General features: G+C 46.0%; 1 protein-coding gene and 1 long non-coding RNA gene across 2 annotated transcripts; both read right to left on the reverse strand.

Moving 5' to 3' along the window:
* Nucleotides 1–6241: 6241 nt before the first annotated feature.
* LOC119860458 lies at nucleotides 6242–12533 on the reverse strand. Its single transcript, XR_006273761.1, has 2 exons — nucleotides 6688–12533; nucleotides 6242–6583 (listed from the first exon to the last, which is right to left on the reverse strand). It is a non-coding gene; the product is annotated as an uncharacterized LOC119860458 (long non-coding RNA).
* A 5903-nt stretch (nucleotides 12534–18436) lies between these two features.
* On the reverse strand, nucleotides 18437–19360 carry LOC122455601. Its single transcript, XM_043491306.1, has one exon. It carries the CDS (start codon nucleotides 19358–19360, stop codon nucleotides 18437–18439), a length of 924 nt encoding a protein of 307 aa, XP_043347241.1.
* Between the last annotated feature and the right edge of the window lie 718 nt (nucleotides 19361–20078).

The following is a 20078-nucleotide window of genomic DNA, read 5'->3' on the forward strand; positions in this document are numbered from 1 at the left end:
TAGATGACCTTCTGGGGTCCCTTCCAACCCTGATATTCTATGATTCTATGATTCTATGACCCGTGGTGTTCAACATATGTATAAATGATCTGGAAAAGGGGGTGAACAATGAGATGGCAACATTTACAGATGTTACAAAATTACTCATAATAATTAAGTCCAAAGCTCACTGCAAAGAGCTACAAAGCTATCTCAAAAACTGGGTGACTGGGCAACAAAATGGCAGATGAAATTTGATAAATGCAAAGTAATCCATATTGGAAAACATAATCCCAACTATACATACAAAACGATGGGGTCTAAATTAGCTGTTATCACTCAAGAAAGAAATCTTGTAGTCACGAAAAATGTCTGAAAACATTTGCTCAATGTGCAGCGGTTATCAAAAAAGCTAACAGAACGTTAGGAACCATTAGGAAAGGGATAGATAAGAAAACAGAAAATATCATATCACAATATAAATCCATGGTACGCCCACACCTTAAATACTGTGTGCAGTTGTGGTCACCCCATCTCACAAATGATATATTACAATTGAAAAAAGTACAGAGAAGGGCAACAAAAATCATTAGGGGTATGGGGAACTGCTTCCATAAGAGGAGAAATTAAAAAGTTGTCTCCTTTCATCTTAGAAAAGAGACAACTAAAGAGGGATATGATAGAGGTCTGTAAAATCATTAATGGTGTGGAGAAAGTGAATAGGGAAGTGTTATTTATCCCTTCACATAAACACAAGAACCAGGGGGTCACCCAATGAAATTAATAGGCAGCAGGTTTAAAACTAACGTAAGGAAGTACTTCTTAACACAACACATGGTCAACCTGTGGAACTTATTGCCAGGGGATGTGACAAAGGCCAAAAATATAACTGGGCTCAAAAAAGAATTAGATAAATTCATGGAGGATAGGTCCATCAATGGCTAATAGACAAGATGGTCAGGGATGAAACCCAATGCTCTAGGTGTCCCTAAACCTCTGACTGCCAGAAGCTGGGACTGGATGACAGTGGATGGATCAATCAATAATTGCCCTGTTCTGTTCATTCCCTCTGAAGCATCTAGCCCTGGCCACTGTTGGAAGCCAAAATGGACCACTGATGTGACCCAGAATGTGTCTGTAGCTTTGGCATTTATTTAATATTGAGTGGAACTCTAACCTAATTATTGAAAAAATATAGAATAAATCTGTGCTTGAATCCAAATCTTCCGTTTCTCCTTTTAATCAGTCTCTTTAAGACCTGAAATAGTTTCAAAACACAGTAACGAACAGAAACTAAAGTCTGCTTCTTACCAAAGGAGAAATAAATATATTCTTTTTAAACAAGGTAGACAAATAAACATATATATCATAGAAATGTTATCTTAAGAACTCTTTACTCTAGTACCATAGAAGCAGACAGAAGATGCCAAAAATAGGAAAAGTCAAATTTGCCTACTCAGTTCTTTGAAGACTTTATTTATATGCAGCAAAGTGAAAATCTCTCATACATGTTCTAGCTGTTTAAATTAAGGATCAATTTTGCTACCTTTGCATATACTGAGTAGCAATGACCCCTGCAAATAAATACAATTAGGCTATTCATGCAGGTAAATAATGCTCCATATGAATAAGGGTTGTAGAATAGGGACCTATAGGAGCTGCAGTGCATTTTAAAACTCCTGATCCATCTCCAATTCCAGTGACATGAAGAAAAGAATGCACCTGACTGATCCAGTGATTACTTCAATTCTGCATATTCATCAGCTCCGCTTCATTCTTTAAAAAGCATCCCACAAGCAAAAAACTATATTTATTTGCAACCTAATCTACAATTTACTTATTTAAATCACAAGCCTTTGACAAAATGTGGAAGCGATATATCCCAGATGCAGCAAACGACGTGATTATTCCTGGAGGCTGTAAGTGGTTAAGTAGTCCTGGTTTTAATTGTTTTGTCCTACCTTATACGCTTTTCAGCTCCTTTGTTCCAGCTGCCACTGAAACCTTTTATTAGAGTTCAGTCATTTGCTCAGTGTAATTCCAACAAAGTGAGCCAAATGAACCATGTTCAGCCATCTGGAACATCTTCCTCCAGGTTTTGCTCCCTTTGGGCCTATAGAATCAGTCTATTTCCCTGGCATGACAAGATCCAGAAACTTGCTACTACAGGACCTCAATTACAATTCCCAGCTTGGGCAGCACTGTCCAGGATTCTACAGTATTCTGTTCAGTGCAGCAGACACTTCTTTTGTCCCTCACACATTATCACCAAGCTATTATACTTAGTGAGAATTCACCGATTACATTTTAGGGGATAAGGGGCATGCAGTACCCTACTTGAAGCAGGGGAGGCCTGTGCTGTCCTAACTGATCTTAAGGATAGTCAGAGCGCGCAGGAAGGGAAGAGGGGCTGATCAGTCGTTCTATAACCAGGACAGGGCAGAGTGCTCATGCTATTCCAACCCCTTTCTACCTCGCCCAATAGCCCAGAAAGCTATTCCTGTCTAGGGGCAGCAGTTGCTTCCACAGAATGCCCTGCCCAGAGGATAGAGAGGGCATCAGGGGCAGGTCTCAGTATGTGTCTCCCAAGAACAGCACTTGAGAGGCTGGTAAAGAATGGAAGCCTGTGCTGGCAACCCACTCTTCCTTTTCCCACAGTAGGGTGGATGTTTGATGCTGATGGGCCACCCTCCTAGTCAACAGCTGTGTTTTGGAGCGGTCAGCCAGCTCTGATGCTGGGTGGAAAGAGGGAGAAAAGACCACTGGCCTTTATTGCCATTTTCCAACTTTTCAGTCAACCAGGAAGCCAAAGATATCAAAGGAGGCACCATCTCCTCACCATCACTCCAGTGCACCCCCACCATCATATCTGACAAGGAAGGTAGAGTCTGGGAGGGACTTTGCTTCTGAGGAAAGGGGGCAGGGCTAGATGGCCAAAGAGCAGCTCCATGGCCCCTGGTGAGCCACCCCTCCCCTTCAGCATGCAGCATTGCTCTGTAGGTTAGGAGCCTAACTAGGGCATGGAGCTGTTGCCAGGCTGCACACCCACTGTATAGGTAAACTGGAATTTAGCCTAAACATTCTGCATCTTTTGTGCTTCTGGTATGCTGAGTAACACTTATTAAAACCATTTTCAGCAAGCAAGCTAACCTGAGCAAGATGTCAAGTTAGCACAATCCTAACTAGCAAAATAAAGGTCTCTTGAGACAAACACGCTGTATCCTCATCCAGAAAAAACCTGGAATGGCTTTCCTGTTTGACACTATCAGCACACCTGATCGAGCAGAGGCTATTCGCTAATGCCCAGCCACATTGCTGCTCACCCTAGCTCAAGAAACCCTGCAATTGCATATAGATATGAAAGCATAATAGAGAATTTTTTATAACCAAAGCTGTAGCATGCATAGACTACACAGTTAGTTAGGTCCTGTCTATGCTGCCAGGAATAATGATGAATTAACTATGTCAGAGGGCAGCTATATTATAATTGAGTGGGGCAGGATGGGGGGAGAGCCTAAAAAGCAAAAGCACAAGAATGGGGAAAATAAAGGGAGATGGACTGAGGAAGAAAGCTCCTTGTTCCAAATAACCCACTACTGTGTATTCAGAGCAACTGAGTATGTCTGTGACATCCTGATGGCCCAGTGATTAGAAAGGACAGCCCATGACAATGGTTCAGGAGAAAGGTGGGATATACCAAGTCTGCTACGAAGTGTATCTCCCAAAGTGCAGTGTGCAGTACAACGGGTTTTCTATACAACTTGGTCCAGCATCAATAGATACTGTTGAATAGTCTCTTGTGTCTTAGAATACTGCTATCAAAATATCAGAGTAGGGCTAGGTAGATTGGACATGAAAAGCAACGTTCAAATGCAAAAACTCTATAAAAAAAAAAAGGAGTACTTGTGGCATCTTAGAGACTAACCAATTTATTAGAGCATAAGCTTTCAAAGCTCTAATAAATTGGTTAGTCTCTAAGGTGCCATAAGTACTCCTTTTCTTCTTATGGATACAGACCAACACAGCTGCTACTCCAAAAACTCTATAGAAAGGCTAATTCTCTATACCCAGGGAGAACAAAATTCCATACATTTGGGAAGGAAATTCCTATAAATTTCTCTTGTCTCTAGTGAAGTCACATCATTTACAAAATATATAACTGACACAGAATCTAAAATATGCTCTCTCATTTTATTCTGCCAAAGAGAATAAAAATGCCATGATGCATCCTAGGGCCCAATCCTGTTCCTGTTGAAGTTGTAGCGAGTTTTGCCACTGACTTCAGTAAAAAATGGGATTGGGCCCCTAAGCACAGAAGGTGAATTTCTACTTCAGTAGAAAAATATTTTGCAACACATTGTAATTTAGCCTGCTGATAAAGGGAAGAAGGAAGTAAGCAGCCTGTTCTTCCCAATTATCTACAGCTCTCTTCTCTCAGATATTAGCAAAGGTTTTGGTTTTTTTCCTTTCCAAAGGCAAAATTTTTGATCTGTAAATTTGCTTAATAAAATACAGACATATGTACAATTCTGTATAAGTAGGGCAGAAAAATAATTCCAATTCAAAATACAGAATCAGAAAACAAATATTATTTAAAAGCTAGAACACCCACACTTTTGAAAAATACTGTGAAAATGAATAGAGACTCTACTACTTCTGTAGCTTTTGTAAATCTACAGAACTGAATATGTAACTATATCTTCCATGGGTTTCTTTAGATATTTTATAGACAGGATACATACATACATACATACATACATACATGGGTGAAGGAACTTTTCTCATAAAATATCACATTGAAGCAGACAGCCCATTTCTTGTTTCAGGCAATATATTCAAAGCATCTGCTCCTATCTTACAACCCCACATCCTGCCACTAGAGGTTAAAAAATATAATCATATGAAACATACTTTTAGGCAGTTCAAGCTTGCCTGCTTTTCTTGGAATAATGTATTTGTAATGGAGTGCATGTACCCCTGTCCATCTGCTGTTGCCCCATTCTATTGGATAGAATGTCAAACCTTTGTCAAGTGTTTATCATTTCCCTCTGCTAATCACTAAAGGACAGTGTTTTTGTGGGGGCAAAGATCATTTGCTAGGTTACCTGGTGGCCATTGCCTCTATGTTTGGAAGCAGTTTGGGACTGTTAGTGACTCAGACAAAGCCTGCTGAAGCAAAAAGTGGTAATGGGTTAAAATTGTAATGTGGCATTTCAGCTCTACCTGGCTTGAGGGGCAGACAGAAGAATTATGTTTTGTTTCTGTGTCAGAGTTGGGGGTATGACTATAGAAAATCTTTAACAATTCAACTAGTTGATATTTTTCATATTTTCAAGCTCCTGTTTACTGTCACTGGCTGTATTGGCCCTTTAAGGCAGGTTACAAATCCAGCTGTGCGCTTCCAATGTGGCCAATTCTCACAATATTATTGTGAATCTTGTGATATATGATGTTTTACTTAAAGTCCCCACTCCTGGAGTCACGTAATGAAAGAAGAATCTCAGGGCTTTTCTACACCTGAAAATTAATTCTGATTAAGCAGGGTGTGAATATAAATCAAAAGAACTATTTCAGAGTAACTCCATGTGTGGATACTCTTTATTCTGAGATGAGAGCTTTGTTCCTGTTTAATTTAATCCATCTTCAAAGATTCCAGAATAACTCCATTTGTAGACAAGCCCTCAGCTTTTATTTTAAAACTGAAGTTTCTAACTCTCATGATTGTGGAGAAAAATCTTGAAAACAAGGCCCAAGTGTATCCAGAAGGCTCAAAAACCAGAGGGCAAACTAAAAGAACCCAAAATGCTTTTTTTAAAAATCTCATGATTTTTAAGTCAACCTCATGATTTTTTGGGGTGGCTTAGTTTTGAACATTTAGGGTGGGTGATAATACTGTGTTCTATTCAGGACAGAGGGGTGCTGGGCCAGAAATGAATATGTAATTATATCTTTCACGGGTTTTACCAGCACCACTGTAAGCCCATCTTCTTGTCACAAATCTTCACAATGCCTCCACCTGCCCTCACTCATCACGCACTGTGTGTGCACAGTAACAACAAGCATTGTAGCTGCACTATTGCGGGTGGTCCATCTAGCTCCATCCCACAGAACAGTGTGGTCATTTTATCTCCCTGGTGCAGACAGCAACTGTGTTCCCTGCCCTGATTCAAGCAGGCATGCCACAACCAGGGTCATCAGCAGGTCTTGGTTATACTTGAGAAGTGCTTTTTTATAAAAAATTGGAGTTACTGAATGCAATACAAACTATTTAAATATATTTTAATAAAATCAAACCGAGTTAGAACTAATTAAAACAACATTTTATCTATCTAGGTATTTGTATGGTTCTCATCACTGTAGTATATGAACACCTACCAAGTATTTATGGATTTAACCTTATAACACCTCTTTGGAGGTTGGGCAGTACTATTATTGCCATTTTACAGATGAAGAACTGAGGCACAAAAAGATTTAGTGACTTGGCCAGTCACATGGAAGCCTGTGGCAAAGCCAATATTGAACACAGAGCTCCTGAGTCCCAGAGCAGCACCTAAATTGTAAGGCCAACCCTTCCTCCCAGTAGAAACGTCTCCTTTATCTTCTCCTGTGAAATGAAAAACAAAACCCCATTTAGATGCCACACACCAAAAAGGAACAACAGGGAGGGGAGAAGAGGGGCTAGATACTGTACCACAGCCACTTACTTACGGGGAGCCAGGGCTGACAGATTCCTCAAAGAACTTCTTTAGCAGCAGCTCCTACATGGTGGATATCTGCAAGGAAAACAACAAGAAGGAATGTTGCACCAGATTCTGCAGCCTTTAATCAATCATCGCTCTGACTGAAGTAAATAGGAAGTTTTACTTCATTAGGGGCTGCAAAATTTGGCCTTAAGTGACATCCAAATTACAAACACACACACACAATGCACTCTTACTCACATTCTAGTTCAAATATACTCACTACTCCCTGGCACTCTCCAAACAGCCTCATTTGCCTATCCACTTCCCAACATAACCCATGGCAAATGTAGTCAGATGCCATGATGATGAACGCAAGATAGATCAGTCAGACAGAGTTTAGCGTAGGATAACAGCAGTGGATACACCTGCAATCAGCCATCCCCCAGATCATTTCCAGGGCAGGCAACTAAATGTCATGCAGCAGCAGGTAGGGGGGAAATTTAGTTGAACCAGAGCACCTCTCCTTCATACACCCGTCCCTTCCAGACAACAACCTTGCCAACATCTGTCACTGGATCCTAGGGAGGAAGATATGAGAGAGAGAATGAAACTGTTCAACTACAAAACAGGGGTGGGGTGGGAGGGTGGAGAGTTTAAAACATTCCAAAACAATTAGAAGCAAGTGACTTGCCTCCCCCAGCACCCAGTGGGAGAGTGTTCATCAAAATAAAGGCCCACACTTAGTCCAGGGGAGCACCAGTGTTTCTCCTTCTCTCATTTCTGCACAAACGATGGTGGGACAGCAGAGTTAGGGATGCACAGATCACACAAAGGACAGCCCAACAATGGAAACAATTCTTGCAAGAAATCTGGAGTTTTAATAGGATCTGAATAGCAGAATATTTGCAAATAGGCTGTTAAGGTACTGCAATAACTTACTTATTTCAGAAGAACATTCAGCACGCTTGAAAGAGTTACAACGGACTATTAGGTGTGGTCACACTGAACCATTCTACAAAAGTCAGGGTTAAGTATGGACAAGATGAACAATTGCAGGAACAAATGGCTCTTGAAACAAGTTGCATTTCAGCATGAAATAGTGCCATCTGATACTACAGATGTTTCTACAGAGTAAGTAAAGGGTAACATGGGCCTATTGAGTCTCCACACCAGTTCTACTATGCAGCACCTGGCACATTCCTTTCAAAAGATTAAATTCAGAAACAAATTCTAAATAGACTTTAAAAATGCACTAAATATTTTTGTCCATACACTTGTTTGCATGCAAATAGTTCTTCACCTGCATGCACAGCTTGGACCATCTGTATACCAGTACCTGTTTGCAGGTAAATCTTTTCTTATTCACATAACTTGCAAGTGGAAATGTCCAAATTAGGGTGACCAGATGTCCCCATTTTATAGGGACAGTCCCAATTTTTGGGTCTTTTTCTTATATAGGTTCCTATTATCCCTTACCCCTATCCCGATTTTTCACATTTGCTGTCTGGTCACCCTAGTCCAAATGCTTGCATGCAAATTTTGCGCATGCATATTTGGAGTTCTTTTCAAAAACTGATCCTTCTTGGCAATATTGTACAGGGAGTAAGGATGGTCTATTGGGCACTGGACTTAGACTCAGGACACCTACGTTCAATTCCAGACTCAGCTACAGACTCCCTAAATGATCTTATATAAGTGACAATCTACCCTGCACCTCAGTTCCTCTTCTGTGAAATGAGGATAATACTTCTCTAACCTCACAGGGTCCATTCATTATCATCAGATGTTCATATATTCTGATGTTGAGGCCACATATGGACCTAGACAAATACTGTACATGCTCAGATTGAGGATTCCAACCCATTTCTTGGTTTCTCACTTACTTAATACAAAAGTGACAAATAGAGCTGTAATAATTTGGAAAAAAGCTTGAGGTTAAAAAAATAAATTAGGGATAAATGTTTCATTGAAACACATTGAAAATTCATCATTAAATGAGATTTTTAAAATCCTTTTAAAATTCATCCTGAAGAAATCACTTTGAGAATAGTGAGATTTAGCAAATCTGTGTAGACATGTGTCACTGGATTAACTATTACATATGTATTTGTATTTTAATAAAGATATACTTCCCTGATGGCTTACTGGTAGCATTAGGCAGCAGTTCCATGGCCACTTTCCTAGTGACAACATAATGCAATATTGTAGCTCTTTAATCAATCAAAAAACCCTCCCTCGCTTTTGATTCCTCTCCTCTAGGATATCACCACTTCTGGGATATAGTCCTCTTGGCAAGCTCCACCAGATCTATAAACTAACTTCTCAACATGCTGTACTGCAATTGCCATTTCTAGATTAACATTGACAGGCACCAACAGTCTTCAAAAACATCGTAAACTTCATTTTGGCGCTGACACACAATTGCTGCTTTGTACATTATGGGAGCATACACAGAGCTGTGCAAGCATATCTAGTACTAGTCAGATAGATGCCTTTTGTCATCACCTCCAAACACTATCTTTCAATTAAGGCAGCGGGAGGAGGAAAGCCATAAGAGAGTGACTTCTAGAAGTGATCTATGCCAGAGGTTCTCAAACTTTTTCTTTCTTTTCCCAACCATGCTATAAAAACTCCACTGCCCACCCGTGTCACAACAACTGGGTTTTTTTGCACGTAAAAGCCAAGGCCAGCATTAGGAGGTAGCAAGCAGGGTAATTGCCGGAGGCACCATGCCACGGGGGCCCCTGCGAAGCTACATTGCTCAGGCTTCGGCTTCAGCCCTGGGTGGCGGGGCTCATGGCCCTGGGCTTCAGCCCCATGCAGTTGGGCTTCAGCTTTCTTCTGCCATGTGCCCCAGTGAGTCTAATGCTGGCCCTGCTTGGTGGCCCCCTGAAACCTACTCACGGCCCCCCCAGCAGGCCCCGGACCTGAGAACCACTGACCTATGCTACGATGTCTGTAGATCAGATGTGTGAGAAGTAGTTTATAATACATTGATGTAACCTAAATTAATAAATAATATATGTACTTTATAAGTGAGCAACCTGACAGCTCAGCAGTAGTGCTCTGCACGGCCATTTAGGATACCCAGGTTCATTCATTATCGTCTCCCTCTCCAAGTCAATTGGGGCTCAAACCACAGTGGAAAATAAGTCATTCAGTCCAGGTGGGACAGCTTGCTTCTCGCTGCTGACGAATGTCCTATGGTTTTCAACAGCAAGTATAATCCCTTTCTCATAACTCTTAGAAAACAAGAGACCCGTGAAGACTTTTTATTAGGAACCTACAAGAACAGTTACTTTCCAACTTGCTAACAAACTTCTCTTAGCACTAGCACAGTCCATCTGAGTGGCAAGTTAAACAGTGGAGCAAACTGTGGAGTTAACTAAGATGGAGTTACATACACTCTGCAGTAGATTTACTGTATTATACAATGCCAATGGAAAATTAAGAACTGGTGATGGGGGGGGGGGGTTGAATAGAATCATGTCTAAGCTTCTTCCTCAAAAAAGATGGTGTTCATAATATAGAGGGTCTCAAGAATGGAGGGGAAGAAGAGGGCTAATATGGAGGAGAAAGGAACAGAGCCTCAGCATTCAGACAGAAACACAAAGGTTTTCCCTGAAAGGGAAAATGTACAGATAAAGATATAGCATCAAATAAACCCTATACTACATAAATAAGTTGTATTTCAGTTGATTTTACAGTGGTCATAAAAGTGATATGTAGGAACAACAGTTATTAAAAAGGCCATCCTCTAAAGTGATCTGGACATTCAAAATGTAGAACATTTTCTCAAATGTGTCATTCTCACACAAAAAATCATTAGAAAATAACTGAAGATGAACCATCACTATAAAATAGTTTGTTTTTTCCCTTCAAGTTATTAATCAACAGCTCTCCAGAGAATGGCAGACAGCCAATGAAAAATTCCACAGACTCATCTCTCTGTCTCTGGTTAACAGAAGCTACAGTGTTTATCTGTCCAAAGTAAAATTCTGGGTTAAGGTAGCTGATTTAAACTTCTATAATAAGCAACCCATCTTACATATGGGGGAAAAATATTCTATTTTATACTGCCAGACATTCACTCATTCAGCTAATGATTACATGTGTGTGTGTAGATTCTGTGCATAACACAGATAGAATCTGCAACATGATTCTTGTCTTTTCATTTGCACAATTCATAGCACAGCTAATTAAAAACACCACGATAGTCCTAGTGTTATGTTAAGTGGAATACAATTTAGTGTGACTAACAATATGTTCTCCATTTTATCTATTTCCTTTTAAAAAAATAATTGTTGCTAATGATATGTTCTTCATTTTATCGCTTTTTTTTTAACACGTACATGTACAAAAGTGGATATAAACAGTTAGGACAATGACAATGGAGAGACTGCTGCCACCTTTTGGTCATCTCTATAACCAACGCCATAGAAAAGACAGCAATATTTTTCCCCATTAAAATAATCCGTATTGGAAACTAGTTTTATTTTCAGAGTAGTAGCCATGTTCTGTATTCCCCAAAAGTAAAGGAGTATTTGTGGTACCTTAGAGACTAACAAATTTGCGGAAATGACTTTAATAGAAAAAAGAATATTCCTAACAATATAAGTGTGTTGGGACTAGGGGCTGGCATATTTTGGGGAAGTCACTTTCACAGAAACCCATCAAACTATTTTTGCATTCAGAAAACTATGTTAAGTTCAGGAGGAGGAGGGGGTTGGTTTGTTTTTCAAGCACTTTTTTCAGAAGAGGTTCCATTTAAAAAAAAAATCTTCCTAGCTAACAGAAAGTCTGTACTATGTATTAAGGATAGAAGAACAACCAAAAAGCTAAGCCAGCACACGTGAGTGGCTGACATATATTGCCTCTCCCAACCCCACACTCTAATCTATGCTATTTTTGTCAGCCTCTCCTAAGTGAAATATGAACCAAACACTCAAGACTGAGCTGAACTTTCAAATTCACAATATACACATGAGTTTGAAATTAGGCAGGATGAGTTTGCTCATTAGGACTCCCTCCCATCCTATTGAAATAATTTAACTGCCTGTAAAGCAGTGGATGGCCCATGGAATAGTTCAGAGTTCATCTATCTGTTTTGCATGGCTGTTCCATGTTGTGCATACACATGACTTTAGCGCTCACATAAGGTGCTAGTTTGATACGGAGCTCATTTTATTCTTAGAAAAGATAAAGTACATGCAACAACAGTTCAAGTTTCTCCATACCTTCCTACCAACATACCTATCCCTTGAACTAGAAGCTCTGTGTCTAGATGTGAATAAGTGATCCATTTGCCACATCTATTAAGTCTCTAGCCTTTCTGCTAAGTCTGTGCAGCCAGTAGGACAACGGGCCTGGTTTCTGTGATTTGTACTGACCGAGAACTGGACTGACGCCAACATTCATTTCAAACATGCCACCAAAACAATCCTCATCTGGTAACTTTCAATCATTACCAACCACCTAGAGGTGAAAGGTTCTATAGACTATTCAAAAATCCCTTGAGCCATGCAGTTGCCCTTTCCTTTTCTTGTTCCTAACCCCACCCGTCTCTTCTCTTCATTCTGTCTTCACAACTTTGCTCAAGATCAGGTTTCACATAGCTTATCTTCCAACCCTTCTCCACCTGTGAGTCACAGCTATTCTGATCTCTTCTGGAAAATCTGGGGTATTTCCCTCATCTGGCATCCTGAAATTTGATGTTAAACATTGAATTAAAGTATATGGAGAAGGAGATTTTCAAAAGCACCTAAGAGATTTAGGAGTAGAAGTCCTATTCACTTTCAGTGGGGTATGTGCATCTAAATATCTTAGGGACTTTTGGAAAATCTCTCTCATAGTGTGTGAAACCTCCCTTGTTTGTTAGTAATCAGGTGGGACAGAAAAAACAATGAGAGGGGGCAGGGCCATCCCTAGACAGTTTGGTGCCCTATGCAGCCCCCCCGTGGGGGGGGAGGAGGGAGCTGGTCCCAGGCCTCTGCAGGAGGGCAGCCGCCCTCCAGAATGAGCCAGTAGAGCGGAGCAGGTTGGGACTGGGTCTCTCCACCTCCTGCTACCCGGTGAGTGCAGGGCAGGCCCGATCTCACACTCATGGGGCAGCGGGAAGTGGAGTGACCCAGCCCTAGCCCACTCCACTCCACTGGCTACCAGCCTCGGGACTTGGGGGAGGGGGGGGAAATCCCCCCCAGCACTCACTGGCGGCATGGCTGGGAGCTGATGGAGCAGAGTGGGCTGGGGCTGGGTCACTCCATTTCTCACTGCCCGGTGAGTGCAGGGCACGCCCGACCCCTGCTGCAGTTCCCCAGGGACTTTACTCAGGGGAAAGGGTGGAGTGGGGCGGGGGGAGGAGCAGGAGTAAGAAGAGGTGGGGTGGGGGGTTTGTGGAAGGGGTGGAGTGGGAGTAGAGCTGGGGTGGAGCAGGGGTGGGAAGAGGAAGGGCTGGGGTGGAGCAGGGGCGGAGGCCATGGGGAAGAGGCGGAGCAGGGGAGGGGGCAGCATTCCTGGGCGGATCAGCCAGCCAGGGAACCAGGCTGGCCACTGGAGCAGCGCACAGCTGCGTAGGGCACCAGGAAAATTGTCCCAAATTTCCTGGTGCCCTACGCAGCTGCATATATTGCGTATGGGTAAGGATGGCCCTGAAAGGCAAATACAAGGCTCTGAAAACTCTACAAGTTTCACCTCACAGAATTTGCAGTCACTAGCCTTGTAACAGTAGCTACTGGAGTCAATGGATAATGACCCGTCATCTGATATTACTGATGATGATATTTGTTTGTAATATGGCAATATCCAGTGGTCCCAGTCAAACATCATGGCCCCTGTGATAAATGAAAATGGGGAGGGGGATACCTCCCTTTTATGGACCCAGCCAGCCAGTTAGATGTAAAATCCCTCTTAGTAGCTGTTCTCTACTTGCTTTACCTGTAAAGGGTTAAAAAGTCTCCCTGCAATGCATAGGTAAAAGAAAGGGAGTGGGCACCTGACCAAAAGAGCCAATGGGAAGGCTAGAACTTTTTAAAATTGGGAAAAAACTTCCCCTTTGTCTGTCTGTTTTGTTTGTTTGTTTGTTTCTTTGTCTGTATTGTTCTCAGGGAGAAGCAGAGACAGGCTGGAACTATGCTATAAGAAGCTTGGGGCCAGGTATGAAAAATCATCTGAATCATACCTAGAAACTACTCATTTGAAACCCCAGATATGTAAGTAGATCAGAGAATATCTAGGAAGATGTGATTAGGTTTATCTCTTTTTTATTTCTTTATGGCTTGTGGACTCCTCTGTGCTAACCCCAGGTGCTTTTGTTTTGCTTGTAACCTTTAAGCTGGACCTCAAGAAAAGACAGTTACCTTTTCCGTAACTGGTGTTCTTTGAGATGTGTTGCTCATGTCTATTCCACAATAGGTGTGCGTGCTCGCTATGTGCACCGGTGCCAGAAGTTTTTCCCCTAGCAGTACCTGTAGGGGGGAGCGCCCCGCTGCGGCGCCTGCCTGGCGTTCCCCCCACCTTCAGTCCCTTCTTGCCAGACAACTCCGACAGAGGAGAAGGAGGGTGGGATGTGGAATAGACATGAGCAACACATCTCAAAGACCACCAGTTACGGAAAAGGTAACTGTCTTTTCTTCTTTGAGTGATTGCTTATGTGTATTCCACAATAGGTGATTCCAAGCTATATCTGTTGGAGGTTGGTAGGAGTCCACAAAGTTCTCAGGACGGAGTACCGCCCTGGCGAACCCGGCATAATCCCTGGCCTGGGAGATGATCGCATAGTGCGAGTTGAACATATGAACCGAAGACCATGTGGCAGCCCTACAAATGTCCTTGATGGGGACATGGGCCACGAAGGCAGCCAATGAGGCTTGTGCCCAAGTTAAGTGTGCCCTCACAATGGGCATCGGTGGAACCCCTGCCAGCTCATAACAGGAACGGATGCATGAAGTGATCCACTTAGAAAGCTGCAGAGTGGAAATCAGTTGACCCTTCGTGTGCTCAGCTGAGGCGACGAACAGTTGCAAAGACTTTCTGAACAGCTTGATCCACTTGAGGTAGAAAGCCAGAGCTCGCCTCACGTCAAGCATGTGGAGACGGTGTTCCTCACGAGTCGCGTGCGGCTTGGGGCAGAGGACTGGCAGAAAAATGTCCTGACCCATGTGGTAGGCAGAGAGCACCTTCGGGAGGAATGCAGGGTGTGGGCGGAGCTGGACCTTGTCCTTATGAAAAAACGTATACGGCGGTTAAGAGGTTAGGGCCCTGAGCTCCGAGACCTGCCTTGCCGACGTGATAGCTACCAGGAAGGCCACCTTCCGTGAGAGGTATGACCAGGAACACATGGCCAGTGGTTCAAATGGGGCCCCTGTGAGACAAGCCAGTATCAGGTTTAGGTCCCACTGTGGAACCGGGGGCTTGGAATATGGTAGAGACAGTCCAAAGCCTTAAGGAACCGGCCGGTCATAGCATGGGAAAACACTGTGTGCCCTTGCACTGGGGGATGAAAGGCCAATATGGCCACCAAGTGCACCCTGACTGATGAGGGTGCCAGTCCCTGGACCCTCAGGTGGAGGAAGTAATCAAGGATAAGCTGAATCAGGACAGCCATTGGGGAAACACCCTGGTCTGCCGCCCACCCCGAAAACCGAGACCACTTTACCACAAAAGAGCGGCGAGTAGAGGGCCATCTACTTTCGAGGAGGACGCGCTGAACCTGTTCCGAGCATGTCCTTTCCTGACCACCTAGCCACTGAGCAGCCATGCCATGAGGTGAAGTGTTACTAGGTTGGGATGGAGGAAGTGGCCCTGGTTCTGAGAGAGCAGGTCCGAGTGCAGTGACAACTGCCATGGCAGAACTACCTCCAGCCAAGAGGGTCCTATGCCAGGGCAACAAGGAGGACCCTGGCTTTGTCCGTCTTTATTTTCTGCAGGGCCCTGCTGATCAGAGGGAATTGGGGAAAGGTGTAGAGGAGCTGACCTGACCAGGACAAGGTAAAGGCATTGGAGATAGCGCCCCTCGCTAGGCCCCACCTTGGAGCAGAACCGGGGGCATCGTCGGTTCTTCCGGGTCGCAAATAGGTCCACCTGGCGAGTATCCCACCTTCGAAAGAGCTGGTGATCCACTTCCGGGTGTAGAGATCACTCATGCTGAGAGGAAAAACCCCTGCTCAAGCAATCCGCCCTCAGATTCCGGGCACCCTGCAAGTGGAAGGCTTTTAGGTAGATGTCGTGCGCTATACAGAAGTCCCACAGACTGTGGGCTTCGTGGCAGAGGGCAGAGGATTGGGCCCCACCTTATCTGTTGATATAAAACATCGAGGTCATGTTGTCCGTGAGGACCCTGACTACCACCTTGCCCTCCAGGTGCGAGCAGAAGACCATATGCACCAGTCGCACTGCCCTGAGTTCCTTGACGTTTATATGAAGGGGTAGGTCTTGTAGAGACCACAGGCCTTGGGTCTGAAAGTTCCCCACATGGGCCCCCCAACCCAGGTCCGATGCGTTGGACACCAGCTCCAACGATGGGGCCCTGTCCCTGAAAGGGACCCCTTGGAGCATGTTGTTTGGACAGACCACGACCACAGAGAGGTGATTACCAAGTTCAGCATGGTGAGGACTTTGTCCATTCTGGCCGTGGCCTGGGAGAACTGCGAGGCCAGCCAGAGCTGGAGGGGCCTCATTCTGAGTTTGGCATGACGGACCACATATGTGCAGTCAGACATGTGACCCAGCAGTTGCAAGCAAATCCTGTCTGTCGTCACCGAGAACCTTGTGACAGAGTCAATGAGCCCTTTCAGGGTCTTGAACCTGTCTGGTGAGAGAGAGGCGCCCTGGCCTGTCCTGGTTGCGTCCAGTAGCGCCTCAATAAACTATGTGTTGGACCAGGACTAATGTGGATTTGGTATTGTTTATCAGGCCCAGGGCAGAGCATAGCGGGAGGGATAGCTCAGTGGTTTGAGCATTGGCCTGCTAAACCCAGGGTTGTGAGTTCAATCCTTGAGGGGGCCATTTAGGGATCTAGGGCAAATCACCAAATTGGTGATTGGTCCTGCTTTGAGCAGGGGGTTGGACTAGATGACCTCCTAAGGTCACTTCCAACCCTGAGATTCTATGATTCTATGTGGACAGGAGGAGTGCCACATGATCCCTCACTGCGACTGGGAGGTGCCTTTGACTAGCCAGTCGTCCAGATATTTGGGAATATTTGGACCCCCTGGAGTCTGAGGTAGGCCGCTACCACTGCCATACACTTTGTAAAGACCCTGGGGGCAGTGGACAGACCAAATGGTAGGACCGTGAATTGGTAGTGCCCCATGAATATGTGGATGTGGAAGTACGCATCCTGTAGATCAAGGGCAGCGTACCCCTCCCCAGGATGCAGGGAGGGGATGATGGAGGCCAGGGAAACCATGCGGAACTTGAGTTTCACCATGTAGTTGTTCAGGCCTCGCAGGTCCATGATAGGCCTGAGCCCCACTTTGGCCTTCGGGATAAGGAAATACCGGGAGCAATACCCCCTGCCCAGGAACTCCTTGGGCACTGCCTCTATAGCTCCTAGGTTCAGGATCCGCCCCACCACCTGCTCGAGCAGGGCCTTGTGAGACGGGTCCCCTGGAAGGGATGGGGGCAGAGGGCGGTTGGGTGAGGAGAAGGTAAACTGAAGGGGTAACCTCGGAACGTGGTGTTGAGGACCCATCGGTCCGAGGTGAGCTGCAACCATTCCGGGAGGAAAGCACACAACCAATTAGAGAAAAGGAGCTTATTTGTTGGGGTAGGTCCATGCTGAGAACTGGCAGGGTACCCCTGAGCGTCCCATCAAAAGCGCCTCTTGGCCGTTTGCTTGCCCTTAGAAGACCCAGGCTGGGGGACAGGCCGGGATTGCCATTGCCGGCGCTTTCTATAGTCCCACTGCTTTTTGTGGGCAGCCTCTTACTTCGGGAGGGTGGCCTGGGTGGGAGCCTGCTGCTGCTTGGACTTGGGTTTTGCTGGAGGGGGTGGACATAAAAGCCCAAGGTCTGGAGGGTCGTGCGGGAGTCTTTCAAGCCATGCAGCCTTGTGTCTGTTTCCTCAGCAAACAGAGCCTTCCTGTCAAAAGAGATCCTGCATTGACAACTGTTCTTCGCTGGAAAACCCAGAGAGCAAAAGCCATGACACCCGTCTCATGGACACCGCCGAGGCCATGGACCATGCGGCTGTGTCCGCTGCATCCGAAGCGGCCTGCAGGGATGCCCTTGAGGCCGCCATCCCTTCCTCCACGAGTGCTTAAACTCCTTCTTATTGTGCTCTCAGAGGGAGTCATCAAACTTGGGGAGGGATTCCCAGACGTTAAACTTGTAGCAACCTAGGAGAGCCTGATGGTTTGCTACTCGTAGCTGAAAGCTTGACGACGAATAAATTTTTCTCCCAAAAGTATCCAGCCTCCGGGAGTCTTTGTTCTTGGGGGTAGGGGCTGGTTACCCCTGCTGCTCCTTTTGGTTGACCGACTCAGCCACCAAGGAGTTGGGCGCCGAGTGGGTATACAGATACTTGCGTCTCTTCGTGGGTACAAAGTACTTGCGCTCCGCCTTTTTAGAGATGGGAGCCAAAGAGGCTAGTGTTTGCCACTGGGCATTTGAATTCTTGCCACCCTGCCCAGTGCTGAAGGGGACAGCACATTGAACAGGGAGTCTGAGGGCCCTTCCATCTCCTCAGCCTGGGCGTGGAGGCTCGCTGCCACCCTTTTTAGGTGGTCTTGGTGAGCCTGGTAGTCCTCCTGCAGGACAGAGGGGGCGGGGCCAAAATCAGCTATTCTGGATGTGATGAAGCTGGTGCTGTACTTTGGGTGTCATCCGGCACTGGAGGATCCACCACCTGGTTGGACTCCTGGCACGGTACCAAGGACACAGGTCCCACCGACCTTTTTTCTGGCGGTCTAAAGATGGACGCCGACAGTGCTTCCAAGGCCCCGGCCACCAAGTGAACCTCCACTGGGGGCTGCGCTGGAGGCAAAGGTGCCCACTGGCCGGCCAGATGCTTGGTGCCATTGCGCTTGCTGAGGCCCGGTGGGGCCGGCTGTTTGGGCTGGCTAGCTTGGCTTGTAGACGGGCGGCTGCGAGGGGAGGCCAGGCTGGCGTATGATCCGCTGCCGCCTCTGGACCGGGAGTATCAGCGGTGCCGGGACCTATGTCAGCCATGGGACCATGATCTCGACGCAGAGGAGTGGCACTGATGGTAGTAGCTGCTCCATGAACAGCCTCAACGGGCGGACCCATGTCGGCGAGATGCCAATGATTGACACCCAGGACTACAGTGCCTTGGCGGAGACTTGGAACGGGAGTCCGAGCAGGAATGGCGTAGACGATCGTGCCACGACCGACAGCGGTATCTCCTGCAAGACGAGGACCATTGGTGACATCTGCCATGGACCTGTTGATATTTTCTTCGCAAAGACGAGTGGTGCCGAGAGTCCTGGTCGGACGGCACCCATCTGGACAGTCTGGACAGCGTCGAGGGCAATCCACATGGACTGAGCCCTGTACAGTTGCTGGGTGGTGAGCGGGGTCAGGAATGTTCCCTCGACCGAGACTGGTATCAGGCCGGTGGCAACTGTGGTGATCCCAGAGGCGGCTTGCCTCTGGAGTGTGGGGCCGACATCGGCGGAGCTCTGAGCACCGGCATGGACGTGACATCCCTGGCTTCCTGGAGAGCTTCAAGTTAGATGGCATCCGGAAAGGTGTGCTCCGAAGGGGTCAGGCTACTCCATTCAATGTGAATCGGAGGCCTAGGGCCTGATGGGGATTGAGGACTACCTGACATGGGCCTAGCCTCTGCCCCAGACTTCCCTCGGCACCGTTGTGAAGAGGGAGTCTTTCCGGTCCTCTTGGCGTGCCCCGTGAACGGGGAGTGGTGCTGACTGCACGATGGTACCGGAGGGTCTCCACGTACCAACGCCACGGTGCTGTACCGGTTTGAAGCGGCTTGCCGGGGTCGGGGCCAGCACTGACTCCATCAGGATGGCCCGGAGCCTAATGTCCCTTTCTTTTTTAGTCCGGGGCTTGAAAGACTTGCAGATCTTGCACCTTTCACTGATATGGGTTTCTCCAAAGCAGTGCAGACAATCCGCGTGCGGGTCGCTCCTTGGCATAGAGAGCCCAGAAGAGCTGCACAGCTTAAAGCCTGGGGTGTGGGGCATGCCCTGGCCCGGGCTCAATGACTAACTAAACTAACTGAATTAGCTAGCTAGCTAACTACAGGTACTACTGAACAAAGGGAGAGTTCTGGGGACGAGCTGCAGCAAAGCTGGAGCTGAGCACTTCTGATGGCAAGAAGGAACTGGGGGCGGGGGGGAGCACAGCCCCCTTATAACTTGCCAGGCAGGCACCGTGGGGGGGCACTCCCCCCTACAGGTACTCCTAGGGGAAAAACTTCGAGCACCGAGGCACA

This window comes from Dermochelys coriacea, chromosome 8 (assembly GCF_009764565.3).
Source record: "Dermochelys coriacea isolate rDerCor1 chromosome 8, rDerCor1.pri.v4, whole genome shotgun sequence".
In the NCBI taxonomy this organism is placed as follows: Eukaryota; Metazoa; Chordata; order Testudines; family Dermochelyidae; genus Dermochelys; species Dermochelys coriacea.

Coding starts and splice junctions, on each gene's coding strand:
- LOC122455601 (XM_043491306.1), bottom strand. CDS start 19,360: ATGCCATCTAACTTGAAGCTCTCCAGGAAGCCAGGGATGTCACGTCCA.